This window comes from Solea solea, chromosome 9 (assembly GCF_958295425.1).
Source record: "Solea solea chromosome 9, fSolSol10.1, whole genome shotgun sequence".
Lineage (NCBI taxonomy): Eukaryota > Metazoa > Chordata > Actinopteri > Pleuronectiformes > Soleidae > Solea > Solea solea.
This window is the reverse complement of record NC_081142.1, coordinates 4579876-4607409: the sequence shown is the minus strand read 5'-3', so window position 1 is coordinate 4607409 and position 27534 is coordinate 4579876. Positions and strand designations below refer to the sequence as shown.

Below are 27534 nucleotides of genomic sequence, written 5' to 3'. Positions count from 1 at the left end.
AAAATTAGAATATTCCATAACCATATCAGATTATGGTTTAATCTGAATATGGCTTTACTCGAGTTTAGGTGAGACAAATGTTTTAAATTGGACAATATAAGCATATTCCTGCTGTCCATATAAACACAGTGCAAAGAACAAACACTGCAAGTTTCAGGAAATGTGTGGGTTGAACTTCAGGATCAACCTTTTTGGTTTTCAATAACTATCTTATGTCGTAAGTGCTAAATGCTCACAGTATAGGTTTTGACACCATTTCTTCTTGAATGAATTTGCTGGGTTAGCATGGGATATTACACTAAACACACACATTGTTGCATGTCAGATGCCAAATAACCACAGGGATAACTGGAGGTGGAAAAAGTGACAATGGAAAAAGTAAAATTAAGGGATGACAAGTCAAATACTAGAATAAACCAGTGTCATGAATTGTGTGTGGAACCTTTGTAGATTAGTTAGAATATTCACCAATAAATCAAACAAGTATGATGTTGCTGTATGTTGTATGATAGAAAAGACCAAAACTATAACTGTCATGCTGATACAAGAGGTTTCTGAATAAATTATTCTAGTACATTCCATGTTTTCACTTTTACAGGACATTTTGCAATGATACAAAAAACTACATTTTTTAAAAGAAATCAAACTGAATGACTTAAGAAAATCTACCACTCTTCATGTTCAGTTTCAAAGAAATAAACTAGAAGCTTTAGATACAGATATGCTTTGCCGTGTTTCACAAAAGCTTATTTTCAAGGTACATTGATAAAAAGGGCACAAATGTATGTACTTCAACGATGAACTGTGAATGTGAGGCAGCGTTTTAACATTTTAAATCAAACTCATTAGCACAAGTGGATCCATTTGTCTTTCAGCCGGACCGAGGACATCAGTCTACATTGATGAAAAAAGCCTTTGAACCTAAATCCCAAAGGAGAGTAGATGTTCTGTACAATGTGGAGGAAACACCCATACAGCTCACAATGCAAGGAAGCTGAAAATATTGACTTAGTTACCAAATTTGCAGGCAAGTACAACATTAAAGGATTGAGTGTAGTCTGTTTCCCATCGGCATGCCTTTGAAAATACCAGACAATCTGCATGGAGATCACGTTCAGCAGTGTTTTATAATGGGGTTATTGTTCCCAGTTTAGTTGTTCTTAGAGCCTGCAAGATGTCATTAAAGTACAAATTAATTACTCTGGGAGAGACAGACCATCAAAGCACATAACTCAACCCGAAACATTACTTCCAGGCTGTTCTTATTTAATACTAAACCAAACATGTAACAATTTTTGGTCAATTTCCACACAAAAAAATATTGGTCTTGAACCAAGAGTGTAATTTCACCATAGTATACCTCCAAATCTATTTTACAACTACAGTTGCTAATGTTAAGACTTATCAAATAATTATCATATAGTGTATACACACAGACACACTGAGAATACATCGCATGAATTTTGAGTGGTAGCACCCAAACATCTTTATTTCCAAATCAGTTTCTTTTGTATATATGATCATACTGCAAACCAATCATTTCTCAACAGGTAACTTTACAAAATACTTCCTTGAAGTTAAAAAGCACAAGTGCACAAAAATGTCTCTTGAGTGTATAATGTCAAAAGGGGATCAACATTTTGGGTTTGCAGATAAAAACAAACTTTGTCAAGATCATCCACATCACTACCCAAACGGCACAAAATAACTGCAATTGGACACTTCATGAGCATCAAAAGCAAACAATGGTACTTGTGTGGTGTCAGAAAACCATACAACTTTATTTATTTATTTTGGATTATAAAATACTATATTTCTTTTTGAGAAATAAAAAGAATCAAATTTGAGATGTTCCAAACCTTAATTGCACTCGTAAATAGTGTACTTTTAGAGATATGAATACTAATTGTTAAAGGAATATCTTATTTATGCATCACTGTCAAAAATGGGTCATTTGTAATTATAGTCTGGCAATAAAAAAAAGAAAGAAAAAAAAAAGACAGCAACTCTCTTGTTGTCCCATGTCCTCTACCTTCACTGGATTCCTTTGCACTCTGTTCCCTGTATGAGGTGATTCAGGCCTATCAAGCCTCTCATAGTATCCTTGCTTCTCCACATCCTCCCTGAGAGAAGCTGCACTCCAGGGCTTCTGGCCTTCCTCTGTTCAGACTCCTGTAGAGAGAGGGAGGCCCAGGATTGACTTAATATCACTTACCCCTGAGTCAGGCTTGAGTGCTCCTGGTGAGATGCACTCAGGTCTCTACCCTATGACAGGGAGAAACTGGAGGTCACCTCTCTGAAGTAAAGCAGCCTAGGAGCTATTAACAGCTCATAGGGTGATGAGGAGAACTGTTTCTCTAGGAGTTATCAGTGGAGTTCTCATTGCTGGTCGAACTTGAAGACTGAGGGGTAGAAGAGGATGAAGATGAGGAAGAGGAGGAAGTAAAGTTCATCCCTGATAGTTGTGGAGGGTTTGTTGCTGTGTTCTGTCCAGTCAAGCTTTTTCTGCACACAGGGCAAGTGTCATGCTGGAAGAAAGAGGGACAAAAAAACATGAGGGGGTTGTCTTACTGCTCCTCTACACCGTCTATAACACCATAATTCCAGATAACAACTAGTGAATGTGTGACTGAAAAGGGAATTCATTTGGTGATGGCTGAATGACTAATACCTGCTCCAGCCAGGGAACTATGCAATCATTGTGAAACATGTGATTGCATGGGAGCTGCCGCACATTTTCTCCAACACAGTAATCGTCTTTACACACAGGACATTCCAGCCCCGAAGCTGAAAAGAGAGTAAAATAATGAAATTATGGACTGTAATCTGATCATTAAGTTATTACTGCCATCTTAGACTACACAATTCAAAATCAATTAAATAATGAGACTACATTTAGTTTGTTAAAACTTATGCTCAATGTATAATTCTGAGTGAAATGGACGTTTTACATGCGGTCAATAGTGGCAACATTGTACTATCATATAAATCAACAGTGAGAGCCCTCCGGCTGCCAGGCATTATGTATTATGTATATGTACAAAAAAGGCAACTCAGAAACACAAAACTCCAAAATCAGGATAGCATTTAACTTACCAACGTGTTCTTCTGTAACTTGTACTGTAGGAAGACTTTTAATTTTATCTCTATCAGCAGGTGGAGGTCCTGTGTTCTCAAACTGGTTTAATAACTGCAGGCAGGACAAAAAAAAACACATGTTACAAACCCATTTCAAGTCTAAAGAGTTTATAAACTGAAGTTGAGAATTTAAGAATACCTGTGTTATAATTGCATCAAGCCCATTGGCACCCCAGGCATAATCCATGGGATTAGAATGAAGAACTCCCCTTAAAAAAAACAACAATATTTAAACAGCTGGACATAAAGTGCATATTCTTAAGCAGCTTCTAGTTAACTAGAGCTCTATTCCATTGACTCACCAAGGCCCAACACCAATATTTGGCATTGCAGTAGGTGCAATTATTCCATTCACTAGCTGCTGAATGATTCTACAAAAGAGAACATACAGGTGTTATAAATATGCGGTGGTTTCCACGTCAAGATAATTTAGCAATAAAATGGCACACTGAGGCAATACACCATAAATGAGACTTCAGTCCCACAAGTAACCAAGTACATTTCTCACCCCTCTAAAGTGGGTACTCCCTCATGCCTCCCAGCTTGCCGTCTTGAACCATGACGACTTCTTGGTTGCCTAGCACCATATCTTTGCCTTGATGCCGCTTCCCTTTCCCTCCTGTTCTCAGTTTCCCGGTTGTCCTCTGTTCCCAGTCCAGCCCCAAAGTCAAAACTATCATCAAAGACACCCAAAGCAAATTGACCATATCCTGAGGGGAACGTGAACAAGTGCTGGTCTGCGCTCTGAAGAACAAAAAAAGAGATACAATAGACTCAATCTGGGTGTTGTAATCTTGAAGAAAACAAAACAAAAAATAAATCAGCTTTACCACAGAACATCCTCAGGTTAAAGGCAACCATTTAATGGTAAGACAACAAACTAAATTCATCCAGGTCACATTTAAAGCCAATAAAAATACCACACAATTGTTGTTGATGTTAAATTATTAAATGGGGTGTTTTTTCAGCAAATAACTGCACAGCATAAACACAATAACATATTGTATATGTCGTTCCTGACAGGAGCTTAAAAAAGCAGAAGTGGAAACTCTAAAAAGACGTAAGATGTTAAGAAATGCTGATTTTATTATGCAACAGTGGACTGGAATCCCACAGAGAGATGTTACGTGACACACAGAGTCTGAGAAAAGAATGAGTTAGAAACCTCAAATGTTTGCTGCTGGTTCTGGGGCCCACTGGAGATTGTAGACCTGGAGCCATTGTCAGCACTAAACAGGGGACAGATTGACAGGTCATGTATTGATATATTACTGTTAAAGGAAATTGTTTTTCCACCATGTGTCAGTTTCCATCGTTCCTATTTTCTTGTATGATGTCATGTTTTGCTGTGTCCCGTTTCTTCCTCAAATGTTTATCCCTTCTGTTGTTGACTTCACATGTAGTGGCTGGTTTCCCAGTCCAACACGAAAAAAAAAAGGTAAGAGGTAGTAACGCAAAGTCAGTCTAAAATTAAAGCACCTGCTATTATTGTGCTATTATTGTTGAGCCAACAATTACTTTGATTTTATTTAGCTTATGTCAAGCAGGGACTTTATATAATATACAGCTTGACAAAAGTATTAGTTAGTGAAACAACAAAACTCCTAAAACCTTCACATGATCTAAACTACTTATGTGAGATAAAAACTAAATGTAAATTATTTTAATTGCTATTAATCATGCAGTAGTTATTGTAGTAATCAATAATTACACTGCATGTAGGCAAACATGTTGACAGGAAGCAAAGAAAGCAATATGGCCCTTATAGTTGGAGCAAAGCTGATTTTTACTCTCCTGTGCTTCGGTCCTAAATGTGATTAGTGTAGCATAACTGTTAGGAGTGATGGCCAAACATTGGGATTATTTGTAACAGTCAAAATATACACATTAAATAAAGTTTTAAAAAACACTTTGAGACAATACATTGGTACAAAAATGAATGGGAAAGGTTAATCCAGCATCTTAGATTGTGACAACTGAAAGCAGCATCACTTAACGTTTTTGAACAGCTGAAAGTGAAGAAATCGAGGATCTGAGGGACCTTTGTTGTTATACAGTAGGCCACAAAAGCTAGCCTGGTGAAAATCATTGTATTGTCTTATAAAATAATAATCAACAGACATACCTTCTTTCTTCAAGCAGCTCCTCAATAAACCCTGAATCACATCTTGGACATGTATAGTCCTGTAAACAAAGAAAAACATAAACAAAAAGATGATAAGCTGGACTGTGACAGAAAGAAGATTGAAGATGCTTATCTAAGGAATACACCTGGCTCTGCCATTACATTTATCTTTGTAAGACACAGGGCTACCGTGAGCTGTCAGAATAGCTGAGTTCTCCTGACATGATTTGCATTATTTCCATAGCTTAGCTGTCAAATCAGGAACCCCTCATTCCTTATAAATTGGGGTACTGTCATCCCATTTTGACACTTTATTTTCTTTAACATATCCACTCTGGACAAGAGAGCCCAGGTCAGCAAAGACCTTGCCTTCTCTTAAGTCAAACACTGTTAAAGGAAGCGTTCAACATGTCATGACAACCAGTGTCACTATCTGACATGGGAAGCTGTAGCACTGAGTGCAGCTAAGGCAAACAATTGCAGCTCAGAGAAACAATCTATATTTGATCCTTTCATCAAAGACAGACGATAACCTAAATAAAATCCACCAAAGGAATCACACCACACATTAATGGCCCAATAATGAACAGCTTCTTAGGCTATGAGGCGCCTTTCAATCAACCCAACAGTGATGATGTGATTTTATTATAAAAAGAACAAAGTACCATAATTTGTGTTAATATGCAAAAAATTATACATATTTACACAGATTCAATGCTCCAAATATACTCTAATCACTAATTAAATAATAGACAACAATGAATAGCCAAAGGCTTGTTCTTCTATACAAACCATGAGATATCCCAAAAAATTATAGTCTAGAGCCGATTATTAATCAATTACTAAATGAATTGACAACTATCTTGATTACCGTTTTAATGATGACCTCATCATACATATCTTTACATGATATTAAGTATCTATTTTCATCACAGTGTGTTGCTCTATTGCTCCAACATTACGCAATGTCATGTCAGAAGCATTCTTATGAATCGATTGACAAAATACACAATAACTAACACCCCGGCTACCCCGAACAATTGAGACAGCAGTTGCGCACACAGCTGTGTGAGGTAAATGCGATCACCAGTCACTACTAGCACTCTACACAATCCCATAGCTGATGTTTCTCATTCCGAGGGACACATACATTTCTGTGACAGATCATTCTAGCCTGTGACAGAGGGGGGCCACTTACTGAACGGCAAAACAAGAAAAAGACGTAGTGGCTTTGTTGCCACCGGTACATTCTTTTCGCACAAGGGATAAACATTCAAACGTCTAAAAGAGACAAATATAAACGCGTTTTGTTAGTAAATAAAAATATGAATTCACGCGCTAATGGCGTTGGAAGTGAATATAGCAGACAGGGTTATTCTTAGCATGTTAGCTTAATTCACTAGCAGCATACATTAACAAAACATCCCAGTAATACCACAAAATGTGCCAGAAAAAAGAGCCCTGTATTGTATGTAACAGATAAGCAGAGCTTGTTTACATTCTGGTCCGTCCAATAATAAAATACCAGGTTAGTTGACACTGAAAAGCGTTAGCATGTCAAATGGTAGTTGAACAAGCCTGCTAAAGCGGTTAGCATGCTAACAGTTGACGCCGCCGCCACAACGATTTCTATGATAAAAACAACACAACTACAGTGTCTTTCGTTTGTCAAACTGTCTCTGCGTTTACTTTCTAACTGTGTTACTCACGGGGAGCCGAGGACTGATCTCTGCTGAGCATCTGTGACAGAAGAAGCGACTGGGCCATGGAGGAGCTTCCGCCATCTTTAGCCACTAAACAGGGAGAGAGGGGAAGAAGTACGGAGCACCAAATAGGACAAATCTCCTAGAAAATACGATCGCCGTCTCATGCCTGCATTGTTCCAATAGATAATATTTAATGTACTGTATGAATAAATCAACGAAAGCCCACTTTAAATAATAATAGAAAAAATCATAATAATAATAATGAGTGAACGATCTACAGATATTACAATTAAATGCTACATTATCAATTAACTGTTATTTTTATTGTACCAATTAGATGTTTTGTTAACCGATCTTATATTGTGTTGTCATTTTATAGCAGTATGTCCATTTAAATGTAAGTACTCAAAGCAAAGAAAATCTGGTGCTAGATTCCTTGGATGTGTCAAAATACACATAATACACAATAAAGCTATATCTGTGACTGATTGTGAAATTAGCTTTCACTTAATTTAAAGTTTATTTCAAAAGAGTGTGTTAACAAACCAAATATGAATATCCCACTGGAAGGAATAGGTATGAAAAAACGGACTACAATTTTCATCTGGCAGCCTCTAACACTGATATGTCTTATAAAATACTGCCACATGGTGGTGCTTTTGTGTATCAAGCGTTGAGGAGTGTCACTGAATTTTACTTTGTAGTGGCTGAGGATATAATCTACTCTTGATATGTTTCCAGTGGAATTTGTGAGATATTTAGTCAGTTTGTTATGGGAATACTGGGTGAAGGTGTTCTTAATTCATATTCCATGTAAATGCAAAATATCCAGAGATGTGAAGAGGTCAAGAGGTTATAAATGATTACCCCAACCAATTTATATCAAGTACCATCATACTGTGTCTTACCTGCACTGAAGACATGTCTGATCCCTGAATGGTCAGTTCCCCCCAGCTGCTCATATGTAAACCAGAGATGTGTTTTTGCAATCTGGTATTGCACGAGATTTATTTTGACTCATTACTTTTCCATTGGATTCCTGTCAACCACCTCTTTAGCCCAAAAGACATTCAGCAAAGTCATGGAGCATCTGTTTTAGAGCGTCACATCTCGTCAGGAGGTGGATTTGTATTTTGACCTTGATCGTTGGACAGCAGTTGTTGGAACCATGTAATCATGCATCATCATCTGACACATAAAACTGTAAATAAGTAGCCTCTCACATGGGAACTACGTTGTGAACACACAACTAAGTTGTTGAGGGCAGCCATCTGGCAGCACTAAGATATCAGTGAAGGTCTCAGAGATCACTAAGTTCCATAAGTTCTGGGGAGACAAAAATGATTGATATGGTTTAGTTTTAGCGTCTGTTTTTTATTTCAAAGTTATAAATTAACATTTCCTAATTTTTCCCCCACAGGTATTCTTAATGTGATCACCATAACTACAGATTGATGGCTATAAACATGTCACAAGTTTGGAGTACCTCTAGTGCTTGGCACAACATGTGGAGTGTAAGTAGGAGTTCCCATCCGTCTGCTTGCCAGCCAATCACATCTCTCAAGCTGTCTGGCCTGATTTTTTTGCACGAATGTCCAGTTCCGTGCTCTTGAGGAGAGTAGCACTAGACGCAACCACTCATGTGGTGTTTTATGGGTTTAGGGTTTTGAATGAAAAACATATGGATAGTGATGCATCCACCTTGTATACAAGCAATAGTTGTAAATCCAGCACAATGTTTTCTGTTACATGTGTAATAAAACAATTTCATTAAAAGAGATTTACAATAAAAATGTTCCACAATGCAAAGCTAATCATGTAATGTAGTTATGTCCTATAGTTCTCTCTGGGCCATTGTTGTGTCTGATGTGGATATGTGGGAGCAGGAAAGACTTGGCTGTCCTATGCCCTGAGATTAGAGAGGGACTGATAGCACCGACGTTTGCAATGTCTGCCTGGCTGGAGATGATCTTACATCTCCTTGCGACACAGTGCATCACAGCCATCAGAGTCGAATACTCCTTGTAACAATGCACTCTGGGGAGTGTGACTGTGGGTCAGATACAGGTCATGTAAGCAGCAGATAATAGCTCTACCCAGACAGAGTGGCCTTCTTTATTGTGTAGTTTGGTGTCATTCCAGATCTAGAGCTGGGCTTTGTTGACAAAACATTAACTAACAAAAAAAACCCAGATAATTTTATTTTTCTGCGAAGTGGGTTGTGCTGTTTTTCTTTCTAACTAACTAAAATGTGCACATTTTAGTCTAGTTTATTCAATTTAATCGCTGTAATAATATCAGTAAAATAAAATGTGCTTTGTAACAGATTTAGCTACTAGTTAATCTGCAGGTGAACAGACACAATTAAATATAGAGCATACACACAAATGAGCATAGTGCACACACACAAATGAGCATAGTGCACACACACAATTGCTATAGCACTTGTAATACATGTTGGATAATATGAATACATATAATGTACACAACATAAAATATAAAATACATGTGTCCACTATTGGGCATAAGAGTTTAAGATACATGTATCTGAAGTTGTCAAATGAATTCTGAAGACTGATTACCTAAATCATTTTTTTTTTCACATATATATGATATATGGAAATCTGCACAAGTTGTCAGATTAACAGGAATGTGTACAGATGTGTGCATACGTCCAAGTGTTGTTTTCATGGCCTACTTTTACAGTTCCTTCTTTGGGCTAAGAGGTAACAAAGTGTTACAGCCAAGGCGTCAGACGGATATGTTGCAGGGGACACTGCTGCTTTTGTCACTTTTGTCTGAGTTTTTCCAGACACTCCAGTCGGGACTGCCCCACACAGTCCCTCTGGGCCCCCAATTCACACTCACATAAAAACAGGCACACATAGACACACACTCAGCAATAACAGTCGCCTGCTGTAACTTCCTGGGCCTCTAGTCATGCGCCACTTGTTTTCAGTCCCACCCATTGAAGACTCTGTCTCCTCCAGACACTCTCTGTTTTAGGACATGTGTCACAAGACCTATGTATCGGACGCTCTCACATGCACACACGTGCTCAAACATTAGATCCCAGCACAAACAGCAAGGGGGCTGTGTAGATCAACATGAGTGACATAAAAAGCTGTTTTTTGTTTTGATCATTTTTATGTACTCATTTATGAATTGCAGCAGGTATCCTTTCTATTTTGTGCAGTGTTTTTCCTCTCTGCTTGTGTTTCCCAACAAAATTCCTCAGCACTGCATTGGCACATAATTGTTTGGGATTACATCACTGAGCAGCTATCAAAATATAGATGTTTCTAGAGAAGCACATGGGTACAATTAGCAGCCCAGTCTAAACCATCCTTGTTGTAGCTGAGTGTTTGTGGTCAGTCACTACATATGTTTTAGCAACTTAGTTTGACTTTATCTGTTATTTTTGAGTCACCGGCTCATTACCTCATGGTCACGTCCTGATAATATGCAACCCAGTGGTTTTTATGTCTTTCATAACATTAGTGCCTTTTTTGTTTTTTTTACTTTCACAGATTACATTGTGATTTAATTGTATTTAAAATGTCTGATTGCCATAAAGCACTCTTGCATTTGCAGCAAGAAGACCCAGGTTTGTGACCCGGTCAGGACAAGGACCTTTCTGCTTGGAGTTTGCATGTTCTACAGGTTGTCCGGTTTCCTCCAACAGTCCAAAAACAGACAGATTTGGGAATTAGGCAAATTGGACAATCTAAATTGACCGTGTGTGTGAGTGTGAGAGTGAATGGTTGTTTGTCTCTAAGTGGCCCTTCGATGGAATGGTGACCTATCCAGGGTGTACCCCACCTTTCGCCCTAGGTCAGCTGGGATTGGCACCAGTGCCCCCATGTGGAGGAAAAAGTAATATGCAAATTCTATCATCATGCAGGTCATCAAGTTTATTATTGTCTCATATGGCCCGATCGCTTCATGCTAACAGTATAAACATACAAACACACAGCCATTCATCTTCTACACTGCTGACAGCTGACACTGGGTTAGCTGGAATTAAATTTATATAGCAATCAGTGTTAATATTGTGTCAGTGGCTTCAAATCAATCAATGCAAGGACATTAATCACTATTTTAAAAGACTGTGGGTCTTAGGGTCGTCAGCTGTGGAGGCGGTCTTTACTGTGATCCAAGATCCAAGTGGGACTTTTGTGACTGGATCCAGGACTTTTGGGATGGATTGGTAGCATTCATATCTGTATTTGGCGTGATCTGTATATGTAGAGAATCACTCTCTGAATGGGGTCTTAGAGTCTCCAGTTAACCTGCATGTGATTGGACTTCAGCTGGTAGACCCAGAGAAACCTTTCCACACACACACGCCGAGAGACTCCACACAGAAACTGGGGTTTGAATCGAGAACCTTGCTGCTGTGAGGCGCAGGTGTTAACCACTACATCATAGCGTGTCATTCCTGCTGGGTCCATAACCTCACAAGCCTCCAAACATGGTTGTAAATGCTCAAATGATAAAAGCAAATGATGCAATGCAGCCAAAGAAAAGACAAGCACATAAAGTACAAGATATAGAGGATAACATGTTGGAGAGATGCAGCACATACACGTAAAAGACCACCCATAAACCTACACTGTGGACATGAAAGGAACAAGACTTACAGTATCTCAACAATAAATAAATTCCCCAGCAGATGCTGAATCTGAAACTACAAGTGCTTGTACTGTATATAACGTTTCTTGTTGCTGTATTGGTTTTGGCATACATTATATACATTATTTTTGGCATGTGTTGCTGGGTGTCTGTATGTATAGGTGTGGATTTGTCTCAAATGTGTGGTTTCCCAGGTGGTGAGAAGATTTTGCGTGCGCACAGTGAGAGTGTCTGAGTTTTCTCATGCAGTTGTGGAGCGTGTCTCCAGTCCACGGCAAACAACACTGGCGCTTTTACTCCTGTAATCTAAAACTGATCAACAGCCTGTTTACAAGATGTTCATCTCTGTAGTCTGGGTAAATAGATACCATATGGGGCCTCTTGAGTTCATTTGTGGTACACTGTCCGATTTAAATACGTCAAATATCACCCAACAGATAATTTCATTAAGTGTCTCCTGGTGATTGATTTAACTGATAATGAGTAAGCAAAAGAAAAAAAAACAACTAAATGAACCAAGGAAACTTTCCTATTGTCATTTATTGCTGATTTTGGAGGGCACACTTTAGCACATTACAGCAAATTAAATGTTCAACCAACTTTCCATGATACACAAGCAGATAACTGAGCCAAGGTTCATAAAAAAGGTAGTTCTGACTTGTTTCTTTGTGAGAGCCACCTGAAAAGCTGAAGTGAAATTATGGTCACGGTCTGGTGGTCTTCCAAACCTCAAATTGCACAATTGGTCTCAATTGGAGTCAAGTTTATGGACTAACTGTAAGACAATTATCACACGTCACAGTTATGTGGCTTCGTGCTTTAACACAAATTCAAACCAAAGTGAATTCAGTGACAATTTGAGTGCAACAATCTCATTTACAATACTTGACTCAGGCGCTCACGTTCCCACACACTTTAAAACCCTCAAGTGTCAGGCTGCACTTAAGTGTTTACTGGACACTATATCTATATTCTTTTTTTTTTATACATATTTTATAAAGAATTACAGTATAATTAGTTGTATCGCGAGTGCATTTTATATTTCTGTTAGACAAAGAACATGTGGACCAGACCACACACAGATGTGCAGAAAATGTCCCAGAGGTCAAAGTGAGGAAGTGAAACAATTTACCGGGAATAATTTGGGACAATTAGCATTGGCACAACTTCCTAACTCTGCCGTTTTGTTGTTGATGATCTGATTCTGTCCAGATCACTGACGAGCAATGCACACGTCCCGTGAACCTGCTTGGATTTTCCGTTGTTGCTGACTTAGTCGATCCGTGATCATCACCGCATGGTTTCGTTTTGTCCTTTCCTTGACATTCCCCTGAGGCTCTGTCTAGGATTATTGGTTTTAAAGGACTAGTATGTAACATTTTGAAGGGTTTATTGGCAGAAATTCCTGTATATCTTTGTGTATTTTCAAAGCCTCCTCTATGTACTTTATGTATGTAAAAGTTTTTACATACTTACCATGATCGGAAAAACAAAACCTGGTATGATGAGTCTTGAGTTTGGCTTTTGATGGCTGATTGTTTAAATGCCACTGCCTGTCACAAAGCTGAACTAATTTGTAACTGGTTTCTTGAAATTGACAGGGAGTTCACTGTATTAAGATGACCTCCACCACCACCTGACATAAACCCCAATCCAATAATAAAGGACCTTTGGAATGTGGTGTAATGTGGTGTAATGTATGCGCAGCAACTGTGTGATGCAATCCCGTCAATAGTTCCCAGCACCTACAGGAGAATTCACTTAGTTCTAAATCCCAGTACTAGCATTGTGCACATAATAAACTGTTGTGTTATGCCTCCATATGAAAGAAGTTGAAAAAAATATTTCTGGGAAATCCAGAAAAACGTCATGGGTAAAAGTATAAATGATATAACTGGAGTACAGGCTCTTGTCAGTTTAATGATGAATTGTCAGAAGTTTCATATCATGCACATGTAAAAAATTAAAAGACAACCGAAATGTGGGAAATTATGTCTGCGGCAGAAATACACTGATGAAATGATGGATGTGATATCTATTAGTTTCAGATGTGAGACGGAACTGTTTACAATCCAGTCGTGCGATCCAGAGAGTGGGTGGTCTCGGAAAACACTCCACAGCGTCTGGTTCCATCACAACATCATTTCAGATCTAACTGTTGGCTGTTAACTTACTGGAAGTAGTAGAGCAAGTTGGCGGAAATGATGCCATGTGGACATAGTTGAGAAAGAAGCGTGACATATCAAAGCAGGATGATTACGCATCTCTGAAATGTCAGTGTGGGCGTCACATTATGGCCCCGTGCGTTTGCAGGGATATAAACAACTCAGCCAGAGGTTGTGATGTAATACATGTGGCTGATCCCATGCTCATTACAGGTGAGTGTGAGCTGGACAGATGCACCCACGTACTCACCCACACGTTCAAACATGGGGACAAACAAACACAAAGTGGACATGATGCTCTTTTCCCGCACCACAAACCATAATATACAGGGGGAAAAACAACAAGCGCGAAAAAAAAATATGGAGTAAAGTGGGCAAAGAATTCCTGAGGTCTCCTGTTGAGTGTAATTATAATAGTTCTGAAATGGCTCATAGGTTTACGCTGCGGTCGTGTCATTACCACCACTCATGTAACAGAGGTGCATCATATCCGACATCCATAAGAGGGCCGTGTGGTAATGAGACACAGGTTGTTTAAAGTCAAGGTATTACACAGTCATAATTACAAGGGCAAATGGGATTTTATGTGCCTTGAACCACATGCATCTACTGGGATGGTTTTTCCACATACATGCACCAAAACTACTTTATCAACCGATCAACCGAAGACCACAGCCATTTCAACATACTGTACAGACCCAAAAAAGTCATGCAGATATTAGGCAGTTTTGGATTTTAAAATGTTTTAGTGTTGGCAAAACTACAGTTTTAAACCAGTATGCTGTTAAATGATGTCTAAATCCACAAGATAAAATGTGCTTTGTTTATTCTGAAGTGTGATGAGTGGAACTGCATGTTTTGCTTTGCTTATACTCTTGAATGGTTGCAAAATGAATTGTACTGTAAACTGAGAGCGATGATGTGTATCATGACGTGACATCGCGTCGTACATTGCGATGACTAAACTGTCTTGAGGCCCTCATTAAACGAGGGGCTTCCACTGCCAACACTGATGACTACGTGTGCATGCCTGATGACAAAATCTGAGCAAACGTCATTTATGAATTTCAGCACAATATTAAGGGAAACATCAAAAGATGATTTTCTCGTACGTATTTTGTGTGGGGCACAGCAACATCCCCTCCGTGGCATTGTTACTTGGCTTGTTCGAACTAACAAAACATTTAATTCCATTCCCAGTGTAATAAAAGGGTACTTGGACAGGAATATAAACATCTCCCTAAAGTTGAACCAGATGCTGCTGCATGACAGAGCGCAGGATTTAGACAGGGGAGAGAGAAAGACAGAAAAACAAGGGAGGTACTACACAGGAAAGTGAGTCAATGTCCAGGCCTGAGTGCTTCAAAACATTCACTCCTCAGCTCCTTCACCCTCCATCCCCCTGACCTTGATCCTGAGCAGGGAGATCCCTGAAGAGGCAGAGGAGTAAAGCTGCCCAGCCTGGATTTGATTCTCTGCTGCCTCTCACGTGGGCCCTTAAGAGGTTTGTCAGTGAGGCTACTCAGCCACTGCACGCACAGGAGACAAGGTCTAACCACTGCACGCATAAACTGTGAGTGCCTTGCTGGCTGGAGCTGGACCCACCACCCCGAATGAGAGGAATGCCGATAAGTTTCCACATGGGTGCAAGTTTGGTCGTGATTCATTTGGCTGAAAGCAGCACAATTAAGACTGTGACACAGTTATGAAAAATCCAAATATTATAAAATACACGTCGGACACAGTTTCACGGTTGGGTTTAATGTTATTTTATGTATTGGACACGTGAAGGTCGACCATGATTGAATGAAGGAAAAGCAGATTGTAAAATGCACAAACCCCGTTTTTCAAAAACACTTTGTGAACATTCCAAAACATTACACATAAAAGTACAAAAATAGAATTTTGCAAATTTGTATATAAAACAAAAAAAGGAACAAAAAAAAAGCTTGATACCCACTCAATGAAAACAAACCTGGGAGAGTTTGCGAGACTGAAAAACAAGTAATGTTCTGGAAGTTTCAGGTAAAACCACTTTGTGATACGTATGTCAGTTCAAAGACAATATTCTCAGCTCAAGGTTGTAAAGAATTTAAGTCTTTTCTCATTTACACTTCAAAATACTTAAAAGATACCAGGACACCTTTACCGGGTGCGTAAAGGCCAAAGCTGGAAAGCTCTGCTGAATGTGCATGAACATCAAGCCCTTGGGAGGTCTATGAGAAACCGTTGTGCTGCTGTGATGGATGAAGCCACATGGGCTCGGAGCACTTTGGAAAATCATTGTCACTTAACACAGTCTGCTGCCGCATCAGGAAAACTAATATAGAGATTTTTGAAACTCAGCTGAGTTCGAGTTTGAGCCTAAACTCATCTCAGACACTCAAACAATGTCCATGTTTCAGCTTGTTTTTGGACACTGAGATTTATTGTGCAGGGGCGTTTCAAGGGACTTTAAGGGCACCGGGCAAAAAGGACCCAGGGGACCAAAATGTTTGATGCTGTGGACTAATGTGGACGACGTAGGTGCAGCTGTAGGAAAAAAACAGTTTGTAGGAGGCTTCCAATGATGCAGTGATACTGCTGCTTTAGTTTCTCAGGTGCCAAACTGCCAAATGTAAATGTAAAGGTAAATAAATTAAACACTTGTGTTCACAGTATGTGTTTAAATATGAAACAAATGTCACATTTATGTGATTATGGAGCCGTTTAAATTTTATTTATGGAAAACTCTTAAATTCAGACATTATTGCTTTAATAGCATCTTTAAGTTTAAATGCTTCTTTGTCTATGAACTGCAAACGGTTTGGTTGGTACAGTAACTGGCTTCATGCAACTGCACTTTTGCTTGACATATTCTTCTATTTATTTTTAGTTTATTATTATTATTATTATTGTTATTATTATTATTATTATGTAGTTTTACTTCTTTCATTGATTTTTAAGTGCGTAGTCGATAAATTCCTCTTGGTGTGGGAAAAAAAAGAAGCTCCAAACGACAGAGGACACGTTGTGACAAATATCAAACTTTATGTTGTTTTGGAGTGTCAGTACAAAAATACAAAAATATGCTGATGCATTCATCATTCGAGGTTCACAGTATACACAGTATAGGTACACATGAGACTGTTATGTACAGGTGGGTCATTAAAATGTTGCGTAGTATACTAAATCAAGACGATTCAATGTATCCAGACATCTGCTTGAGTTTATAGAAGAAGTTTGTACGTGTTGTGTGAAACTACCAGGTTTATCAGTGTTACAGTCCATTCCCAGACAAATTCAGTTTTCCTACAGGTCAGACAATGTTGATTACATTTGTCTCTCTAGCACGTTCTTAAACAACCCTCCATCACGTCAAAGCAGCAGAACAGCAACAGGAATACAACTAACATGACCTTCAAAACTCCCTTAACCAAACACAGCCAAGTGTCTAACAGAGGTGGTATTGTCAGGGGTTTGGGGTTGTGCCAACACAAGCAAACTATTAATTTTTAGTGATGAGTGAGGGCTACGAGATTGGAATGGGTTCCAGAGTAAACTGTGCGGAGGGTGAGGCGGACTGTTTAGGCTGAGCCCTCTCCTCACCTTCCAGACTAAAGCTTCAGTACGTACAGTGCAGCTGTAGCTGTTCTATTCTTGTTTGTGGTGGATTGAAACCACACTGGCAGGCTGTGAAGTGGTATCAACTTTCCAAACAAATTAGCATTGCTTTCCATCAGCTTAAGAGGGAAAGCTCTTTGTTTGTGGAGAATGGAGGGAGACTGTGAAAAGTGTAAGTTGTACAACGCCAATGCCAGCGACCACTATTGTATGTACACAATAAACGCAAACACAATAAATACACACATTTTGCATCAGCTTTCCCATGGGTAAATGCAGCTGTTACTAAGATAAAAACATAAATAGAGTTTGATACCTTCTCCAATAAATAGCAGTGGTATTCTATTTACAATATGCACACATCTCCCAAAGAGCTTGTGAGATATTTCTACCTCTGGACACATGCATCTCTGCTGACTCTAACCTCCAAACCATGGGCTGTATATAAAAATGGACGTAGTCTCCTGGTTTGAAAAGTGACGCCCAGGAAGTAGGGTGGAAAAAACTCGAATGGAAGTCTATGGGAAATTGAGCCTACTTCCTCATTGATTTACGACATCGTTAAACATCTTCCTGAGGAGTTGTCGTCTCAGTCGCAGAAAACGGTCATGGTCACTGTAAATCGCCAAAATCTCGAGGTTATTTTGCAACCGAAATACTACGTCCACTTTTTAAATAGAGTCCATGTTCCGAACAAAGACAAGATCAACACAAGGGGGGGAGTGATTGTCAAAATGAAAGAGGTCATTTCGGGAAGCTAGTGGTGTGTCACTTGGAGATCGACTCATCTCTTGAAACGGGGGGGGAGGGGGGCCTCATCTGGAGTCGCACATCTAGACTGCGTTCTCCTCACTGCCGTCAAAACTGTCAGCTTTCCGTGGAGGAGCTGCATCAAAGACAGACAAAGTTAAATGAAGGCATCATCATTCTTTTCTCTTTTCTTTTTTTTTACATTATGACAGATGGAAAACAGGAGTTTGCAGTCGTACTGTTGCAGTGGCCGTAGTGGCGGAGTCCTATGGAGCGGCCAAGGAAGCAGGTGGCCCGGCGCAGGTGGCAGGCACTGGGGTAGGTGATGTTGTCATTGCCACAGATTGGCTGCTCAGACGGCATTGGTATTGGACAGGGTGTCGTGCGGCACATGACACAGTGGGCACTGTTGGTCTGGTCAGTCACGCAGGTGTGAGTTCCCGGACAAACCACGTTGGAGCATGATTCTGTGAGATAGAAAGTAGAGAGGGAAGAGGATATCCTCATTTTTTTTTGCTTCCGTGCCGAGCAGCTGACAGACAAGATAAATCTTGTGCTTACTTACTTTTGCACTCTCCCTGGTACATGATCTCCAGGTCTGGGTGTCCCATGCAGCGAGCCAGCAGCAGAGCACACTCATCCTTGTATGTCTTTCCATCGCTGCCGCACACAGCATGCTTCCGGGAAATGTGAGAGCAGTCTGGTGAGCACACACACTGCGGCCTTCCCGTCATCATCCGGCAAACCTTCCCGGGACTGCATTTGACTCCCTCACAAGTCTCTACAAAAGCACAGCAAGTGGTATCATATGTGAGAGTGTGTGTGTGTGTGTGTGTGTGTGACCACAGTGCAGTGCCAGTGTAACATTACTGTATTACCAGCTCAGCCGACATCAGGTGACACACAAACATTTTCATACAAAACAAGTCTGGAATCTGGGGTTTTCCCAGACTGTTTAACATTTTTTTTTTTTTTTTTTTTTTTACCTTGCACAATATTTACATAAATCACATCTTTTTATTGACGTTACACTCGTGGGTGTCTCATCTGGTGGAATGTGAAGCCAGTGTGTTTTCATTGTGTATCTACTTGGCTGCAGGATGGGCTCCTGTAGAGGGACGGGAGGGCTCAGAGGTAGACAGAGTTCAAATAGCTGTCAGAGCTGTTTTCAGACGGAGAAACAAGGAAGCCCGGGGCTCTTCTGTCACTCGCGTAACATCATTGTCGTGCTACATTATGCAGAGTCAATAAAGACAACGCATATGGGATAGTTCCCAGGATCTTTCACGGTATACAGAAATGAAAGCTGATCAGTTTTTGAGTTCTGAGAATTCTGTAAACAGTGAGTCAATATCATTAAAGACTCTTAAAGTCTATGTGCGGCTCTTTGCAAGATACTTTGTTATCACAAATACAGCAATAACGGGTCATCTGGTAACAAATAAAACAACCTTAAGCTGACGTTTGAGTCTTCCTTAAGGATTCATTGACTTTTATTGCTTTTTTCTTCCCCATCACGGCTCACATTGTGAGTTCCAGACATGTGTCCATGTGGCAGGCATTTATTCCAGCATGCAGGAATGTGTCATCTTATTTTGTTCATGAAAGCAAACAGGGCTCATTTTTTAAGAGTGCAAGAGAAGGGGAATACTTGATGCTCCTGATTCTGTCCGCTTGTCATGCTGTGTCTACGGTGTGTTATTTGAAATGCATCTAAGATGCTAACACACATTTCCGTCTCTTCACCGTGTGATGATGTCACAGGAACCTGAGGCTGTGCTTGAGTGTGTTTTCCAAAAAAAGAAAGAGGGAAAAAAGAAAGAAAAAAAAGCTCATGTTTTTGCTGGAATTTAAATCCTCACAGACAAATGCACATTGTTGGCCCCCGATCACATATTGAAAGTGCTGCTTACGAGAACAGAATCTATCTGCAAGTGAACCTGAATGAACCTTGCTTAGATTCCAGGGGAGGAAGTGTCTCAGGACAGCTGAGTGGAGTGATGTGGAATGAACGCCTCTCCCCGATCCACGTCTGCATTTTGTTAAAAAGCTGCATCGGGAACTCATTGTGTAAATATGTTGATTCTCGAATGACGTGGTTCAAATTAACTTGTCTCTCCAGGAGCTGAGTTATTTTATGAAGCTGAATTAAAACTGATGAATTCAAGTCTGCATGTGATATGTAAGCAGTGGCTAAAACGTATAGTACTTATACAATCTGATAGTAGCTGTCTTTTAAGTTTAAAATATAGATATAAAGCATTTCAATTCAGAAATTCACTAATAAAACAAATCGGGGCAATTCTTTCGGCTTTTTAAAGGTTTGTTTGTTTACCTTTGCATGGTTTACAGGACACAATTCCCAGGAAGCCCAGCAGGCTGACCTCATTCATGGGCAGACTGGTGTTGGACCACGCTGTGTCCAGACGGTCCCCAGCACAACACTCTTCTCTGGTCACTCCTCTCATCAGCACCATGTCGCACCTTTGGCCCTGCTGCAGCCAGCACATCCCGGCTATAATAGTGCAATAAATACACATTTAATCGTCTTAAATTACGTAGAAACTAGTATATAAACACATCAGAATGAGTATGTTCAGTGTAAGTGAAATTCTAATACTGTTGTATTCTACATTCTATTATAAAATGCTACTATAGCACACTGTATGCTGAATATCATGATTAAAAAGTTTAAGAGTAGAAAACTTGTCTTTTGAACAATGATACACTACACTACTACTACCTAAAAGGCTCAAATGAGATCTTTGTGAAAATGAATGCACAAATACAATAAAATAAGAGAGAGAAGAGAAGTCCACTTACCACTGGCTGGATTCCTCCCAGTCTGATACAAAGTCAGTATCAACCCAAAAACAAAAATCAAAATGCTCATGGTGTTCTTTGCTTTGCACAAAAACCTTCCTGTGAAAACTTGTGAGTGCAAATGTCAGCAGGGAAAAGTGATGTTACTCGGACCAACGGAGTGGGATCACTCTTGCTCAGCTCTGGAAGTAGCCCTCCCTTATGTGAATGGATGTGTTGTGGATAAGTGATGTCGTTCCCCCTCAGTATAAATATTTAGCCCAGATGGAATTATGCTGCTGGGATGGGCGATCCTCTCAGCCAGTCATAAGCCAGGGCAGGACACAGTTTGAGTCTGACTCAATTTTCAGAGTCGGGAAATGATCCGTGCCCTCCAGCAGCAGACGCTGGGCACTTATATGACCTCACAAAATATTTTCACTCCATGTGAAGGCTACGCAAGTCCTGGTTTTATAATGAGCTTTAAAATAATAATAAACATTTAAATATCCACCAGTGTTTCTTAATGGAACTTTACTATGAGGTTTGGAAAAACACTTAATGGTATAATAATCTTTAAATATGATTTATTGACTTATTTCCAATGTTATTTGAATATTGGTTATAGTCGTTTTATATGTATGGTGTATGGTTTTGGTTGGGAAATAACATTAGTATTTCTTTCCACATTTTCATTTTTGAAGCAACAGTCTTTTGAAGCTGTTGTGTAAATGCAAGTGAAGGAAAGTGTTTTTTTTCCAAAGCATCTGTGGCTTAATTTCCCCATGTCTAGTTGATATAAAGTGCCTCACAAATACAAACGACTCTAATAAATGTTTCAGTAGGAATGACAGCATATGATGTTGTCATTCCTCCCTTTGTTGACTGTCTGGGCTTCTCACTGACTGCTGATATTTCAGCTGCGGTAGGAAAAACAAAGGGGAAGCTGTTGTGAAGGTGATCTGGTCTTGAGCAATATATTATGTACAATGATTACAAAAAAGCATTGGTGTCTGCCCACTCATTTGTTTTCAGTCTCTGATCAAACACAGACACCGCGGCAAGCGAGACAGAAAACAGTGGAGTACTGTGGATATATATACAGTATCTGTCAACTATAGGGACAAAACACCCTCCACTATTATCATCACCCTCTCTGTATTATCATCCTGTTTGATCAGAACATCTGCACACTGCTCTTCCCCTTCTCCTGCACTCATTCACCCCCTGACACACAGAGGTATGCTATGCACTCATGCTAAAGTAATGTGACTCTGCCCATTTGTCTGTCACAGGTTTTTGTTTTTTTATGTTTCCTTTTGATCGTTGGCGAGTGAGAGAGGAGGGAAGGGTGGGTGAGGGGGGGATCGGCGGCAGCATATGCTGTAGTATCAGGGTCTTTGTGAATGATGTTGAGGTCCTGAAGCGAAGATCCCCAGGGCACAGAAGGAATGCTGCGTGACCTAGGAGGGGAAGGGGAAGACAAAAAACGAGAGGAGTGAGTGATAGCTGTGGGTGGCCTGCCTCTTCTCTGACTGTCTGCAGATCCACTCAACTCCTCATATGGTTTGGATCATCGCTGCCGAGCCATACAAATGAATGCAGCATGGTGGGGATCCTTGATGCGCCCACTAATGTATGATCTTTATTAGGGTGCAGCTTCCTGTGTCCCTTCCCATTGAAATATAGGTCTCTTTCAAGTAGCTGGGGCCTGCGGGGTAGCATGAAATCAATGACGCCCGTGGTGCACTGACGGGAGTGTGTCTCTGAGACTGAGGGGCAGGTGGGGAGCTCAGAGTATGTGTAGGACTGTGGCCTGCATGTGGCTGGAACGTAAGAGAGAAAAGACAAAAACATCACTGCCATCTAGTGGAGGCGGTTGGAATGTGTACATACATAAAGTCTGAAGTGCTGGGTTGCATATAATGACTTTTCCTTAGTAGATCCTTAGTCCGAAAAGTAGTAAAAAACACTAGGCATAAACAGAGTTTATGCTCCTATAACAACATGGCTTGTTGTTGTTCATCCTGTTACATTTTGCATCTAAATAAAATAAAAAACTACATTTATCTGCCTATGTACAATGGTCTACACTCCAAAAAGCTACCACCTATAATATATATAATGGTGATAATAATAATGTAACAAATGTAGCTTAAGGTCATAGGCCAAAAGGTGAGAGGCGAAATGGAATCCAGCCGTTCATAATTACATAACGTACACGTGTGATTTGACTTCTGTGACCGGTAGAAACGCCATGCCATGAAATGGGCTGTGATTAGTCATACATGCCTAACATTATTTGGGAAATTGAAATGGTGCTTCTTCACACTGCAATTCACTGTTGTCCATATTCTGTGTTGTTGCAATCAACACAAAACGCCAGGTGAGGGCGCCACTCACCAATATTGTAATTTTCCATCCATCCGTCCCTCCTTTGAACCAGTGTTTAACATCACTGAAGCCTCCTTTACTCACCACATGTCCCCACTTCATGAAAAGGACATTAATCCTTTCATTCAGGACATGACAGGGCTACTGATTTGAATTTGTTCCCAGGTACATGTGTCGTCGTCTAGATACATTAGTCATGTTTGCCACAGTGACTGTCCTGAGGAAAGACAGCTTACTATCATAGACCAGGTTTAAAAATGGACTTAGTCTTTAGGGTTCCTCCTGAAGCCGACCAGGAAATAGGAATATATCGAGCAGCCACCAGGAGGCGATTCCACTGGTTACAAAAATGTAAGAATGGAAAAATTAGCTCTGAACTAGTAGATATTTTCCTGGGGAGCTAATGGTTACAATCACTACTTTCAGGTGTTCTTTAATGGAGTTTAATGGAGTAAAAAAGAAAGTGGACTCCAGAGTGACTGACAGTTATTATTGTCGAACAAGAGCCCGGTTGCAGGTGAACTTGGACTTGACGTCACGACTGTTTGCCACTTGCTTGATGATTCAGTGTCATTGTGTGAAGTTGCACTCATGACTTATTGAGACTATGAAGTGTGTCTCCTGAGCATGAAATAAAGCACTTTACACTTTATTTTTAACCATTGCAAATCTCAAATCAATTGACAAGAAAACAACACTCCCCCCTCTATTTCTGTTCACCCACAGGCCTGTCTTAAGTCATATAGTGCCGCTTTGGTCACAAGGCTAAACAGGACTCATTGGTGGTAATTGCTCAGTGTGGCTCAGACTGGCCAAAAGCATCTGCATCATCTCTCCACCCAATTTACTCCTAATGTGTGTTACTGATTGAACTGGCAACGAGGGCAGCAAAAGTGACGAAGCCGGAAAGAATCGCCCTCTCCGTCCGTCTGCACGCAGCCTCCCTCTCAGCCTCCTCGCCATCTCCTTCCCTGCTTCCTTCCTGTGTTAGTATATTGCCCATGTCAAGTCCCTCCAGCGTTTCATTAATGGAGAAGGTTAATGTTGGTGCACGCGCTGCTCATGCAAACAACAACCCCAACCCCACTCCTCTTCATCACCTTTCTCCCTCGCTTCCTCTTCACCAGTCCCCCCCCTCTCCTGCCCCCACGTCACCTTTTTCCACACTCTCTCATCTATTGGTGCAGTCGAAGCAGGACACCAATGAAGTCGTGACTAAGGGTCTCCCTGAGGACATGAGGAGTGTCTTTCATTTAGCTGTGACTGTGTGTTGCTGTGGACTTCTTTGCTCTTTCTGAACAACCCCCCCCCCCCAGATTTAATCTCCTCCTCATGGTCATGCATTCATCAACACTTGTAAAAGCTGTTGCATTCATTTGTCAAAGCTGTTTTCAGTTCAACTTGTACAACAAAGTCACTTTCTGATATGTGATGTAATGGACTTTCTTGAAGTCAAGAAATTATTAATGATCGACGTTTGGAGCTGCAGTGCATAACCTTTGGGATTTCTTTTTTTGATGATGTCAAGCAATACTATCAGACCTGACTGAGAGAGTGTTTGTGGATACACTGGCAGCACAGGGGCAGGTGGGGATAATAGAAGCCTTGTCTTGCGTTCCGTTATGTTGTCTTCTGCTTCTCTGAGTTGGGGGCAGCAGCCTTAGCAAGGACACCCAGACCGCCCTCTAACCAGCCACTTCCGGCCTTCTCTGGCCAGCCAAGAGATCCCTGCAGTGTCCTGGGTTGTCCCCGAAGTCGACATGGCCCCAAACACCTCCCCAGGCAGGCGTCCGGGAGGCATGAGCATGATGTGGAGGAGCAGTGGTTCTACTCCACCGCCAGGAGGGTCTCTGGGATGTCCAAGCTCCTCACCCTATTCCTAAGGCTGAGCCCAAACAATTGTGGAGGAATCTCATTTCGGCCGCCTGTTTTCGCAATCTCGTTCTTTTGGTCATCACCCGAAGCTCATGACTATAGGTGAGGGTTATAACGGAGATCAACCAGTAAATCAAGAGCCTCAAAGGGAGCTAAACCTTCAGGCTTAGCTCCCTTTTCACCAGATGCTGCCTGTCGATCTCGCGCTCCACCCTTCCCTCACTCATGAACGAGACACTGAGATACTTAAACCCCTCTACCTGAGGCAGTCGGCAATCCACCCTTTTTCAGGCTGAGAACCATGGCCTCAGATTTGGAGGTGCTGACCTTTATCCCCATTGCTTCCCACTTGGCTGCGAACCTCCGCAGCAAGAGCTGAAGGTCGTAGTTTGATGGCACTAAGGAGTAGAACCACATCGTCTGAAAAACATAGAGACGAGATCCTCCCACCACCAAACTCCACATCCAACAAATTAAAAGTTCTGAACAGAATGGGTGACAAAGGGCAGCCCTTTTGTGGGCACAGTCATTTTACGGAGAAACAGTTTTATATTGATCAACATGCATAATCTGTGTCTATATTATTGTCATATGTGGTTAATAAAGTACATATTTATTTCCTCAGTTGAAAGGCTTTGGCATGCTCCATGCAGATGACCATGTGACGGACTAGAGTGCTGGGATCTAGGAAGTTCCAGATATTTCTCCTGAGAAAAGAAAGAGTGATGTTCCTCTGTTCCTGTACGTCAATAACTGCCATAGTTCATTTCATTATACGAGCGCTGTAAACTGTGTCAATGCTTAATTGATAAATCCATGCTTTTGATGCTGTTTTTTTTTTTAAAGTTGAGAAACTGATTGATTATTATAAATCATGAGGTCCTGATAATTCAAAATAAATCACTAGGCCTGTATACTAGCACTCTACAGCACTCCTGAGGAAAAAGTCATACTCTTTTCTTATTCGTGATAACCATTCTGTGCTTTTGTCATCCTGTAATGTGCCATAGTGACGCACAACTTGTTTGCAGACATACTTCTCTGTGTTTTACTCAACGCACAACTGAGTATCTGATGTTCTGAGCTTTCCATTGTCTTCTTGAATTATGATCATGTTTTTAGCGTTCATATTTCATTTCCATTTTCTAAAAAAACCCAAAAAATGAATACTCTGCTGCTCATGACTCACCCTCACTACCCGCAGGCAGCCACGACTTACTCATGGAGTCACTCTCTGGCGCATCTGTCACAGACTTTGGAGTATTATGTAACAAGGGAAAAGTCACAATGATGTTTAGCAAACAAACAAACACAGAAGTCATGGAGAAAAACAACTTTTTGAAGTGTCAATGTAATGTTTTGTCCATTTCTTGCATTGTAGTGATATGATATTTAATCACGGTTGACTGCAAAACACAGGAACCGTAAAAAATTCCCCTCCCTCGTCATATATGAACGCGTTGGATGAAACACGGCCTCTTTGAGTTCTGGTTCCTGTTAGTATGACTTGTGTTGTGATACTTGAATAAGTTTCTTTTCGATTTATTGTGAGACTGAACAAACACTTGAGTACAGAGTTATTTGGCATCTACTTTAACAAAAGTTTGAACCTGCTCCTTTGTAATCTATTCTTGGTGATCAAACAGAGAGCGGCCAAAAATGCATTAGTGTTTGTTATGACACCATTTCCTCTGTTAGTATAGTCAGAATCCATGCAGTACACTGTATATACAGTATAATAGAATAGCCTTTATTGTCATTGTACTGTGTAGGTACAACAAAATTGAGGGTGAAAAAACAATTAACAAACGACAATGCAGCGTGGTGTAAAAACAATACAACACGATAAGAAGTATTCTCTTAAAATAGAGGTAAAGCAAATATGATAAACAGTATATAGTCATAAATATACACAGATGAGATTATGAATACATTTCAATTAAAAAAATAAAAAATAAAAAGTGGTTGTAAACATGGCATGGAGGTAGATTGAGTCCTTGGTTCTGTATGAGTGTGTGTGTGTGTGTGTGTTTGTATGTAACTGGTGATGAGGGAAAGGAGGGAAGAAGATAGAGGAGAGAAGAGGGAAAGAGGGAGAGCAGGAAAGGTTGTGTTTCAAGAATGAATTACAGATCATCCACAGAAATGAACAAAGGAAAACATAATTTAAGTAAAAGTTCCAGGTAAAATAAACAACAACATATTTTGAGGAATTCCTCTTCTTCCACAATTATAAACATATTATTACAACGTATGACTACTGTTAAATGAAAAGTCAGAGACGCTCATCACATGTTAACACGTACTGTAGCCTTTAATCTCACTTACTACCACAGTGGAT

General features: G+C 40.3%; 2 protein-coding genes across 2 annotated transcripts; both read right to left on the bottom strand.

Annotated features, from left to right (window-relative positions):
* Positions 1-1452: 1452 nt before the first annotated feature.
* On the bottom strand, positions 1453-7079 carry rnf126 (ring finger protein 126). Its single transcript, XM_058637785.1, has 9 exons — positions 6973-7079; positions 5264-5322; positions 4304-4367; positions 3647-3882; positions 3441-3509; positions 3278-3347; positions 3097-3190; positions 2672-2787; positions 1453-2528 (listed from the first exon to the last, which is right to left on the bottom strand). Exons 1-9 carry the CDS (start codon positions 7045-7047, stop codon positions 2358-2360), a joined length of 954 nt encoding a protein of 317 aa, XP_058493768.1. The 5' UTR covers positions 7048-7079; the 3' UTR covers positions 1453-2357.
* Positions 7080-16775: 9696 nt separating this feature from the next.
* fstl3 (follistatin-like 3 (secreted glycoprotein)) lies at positions 16776-21177 on the bottom strand. Its single transcript, XM_058639438.1, has 5 exons — positions 20946-21177; positions 20458-20637; positions 18688-18903; positions 18362-18589; positions 16776-18258 (listed from the first exon to the last, which is right to left on the bottom strand). Exons 1-5 carry the CDS (start codon positions 21013-21015, stop codon positions 18206-18208), a joined length of 747 nt encoding a protein of 248 aa, XP_058495421.1. The 5' UTR covers positions 21016-21177; the 3' UTR covers positions 16776-18205.
* Between the last annotated feature and the right edge of the window lie 6357 nt (positions 21178-27534).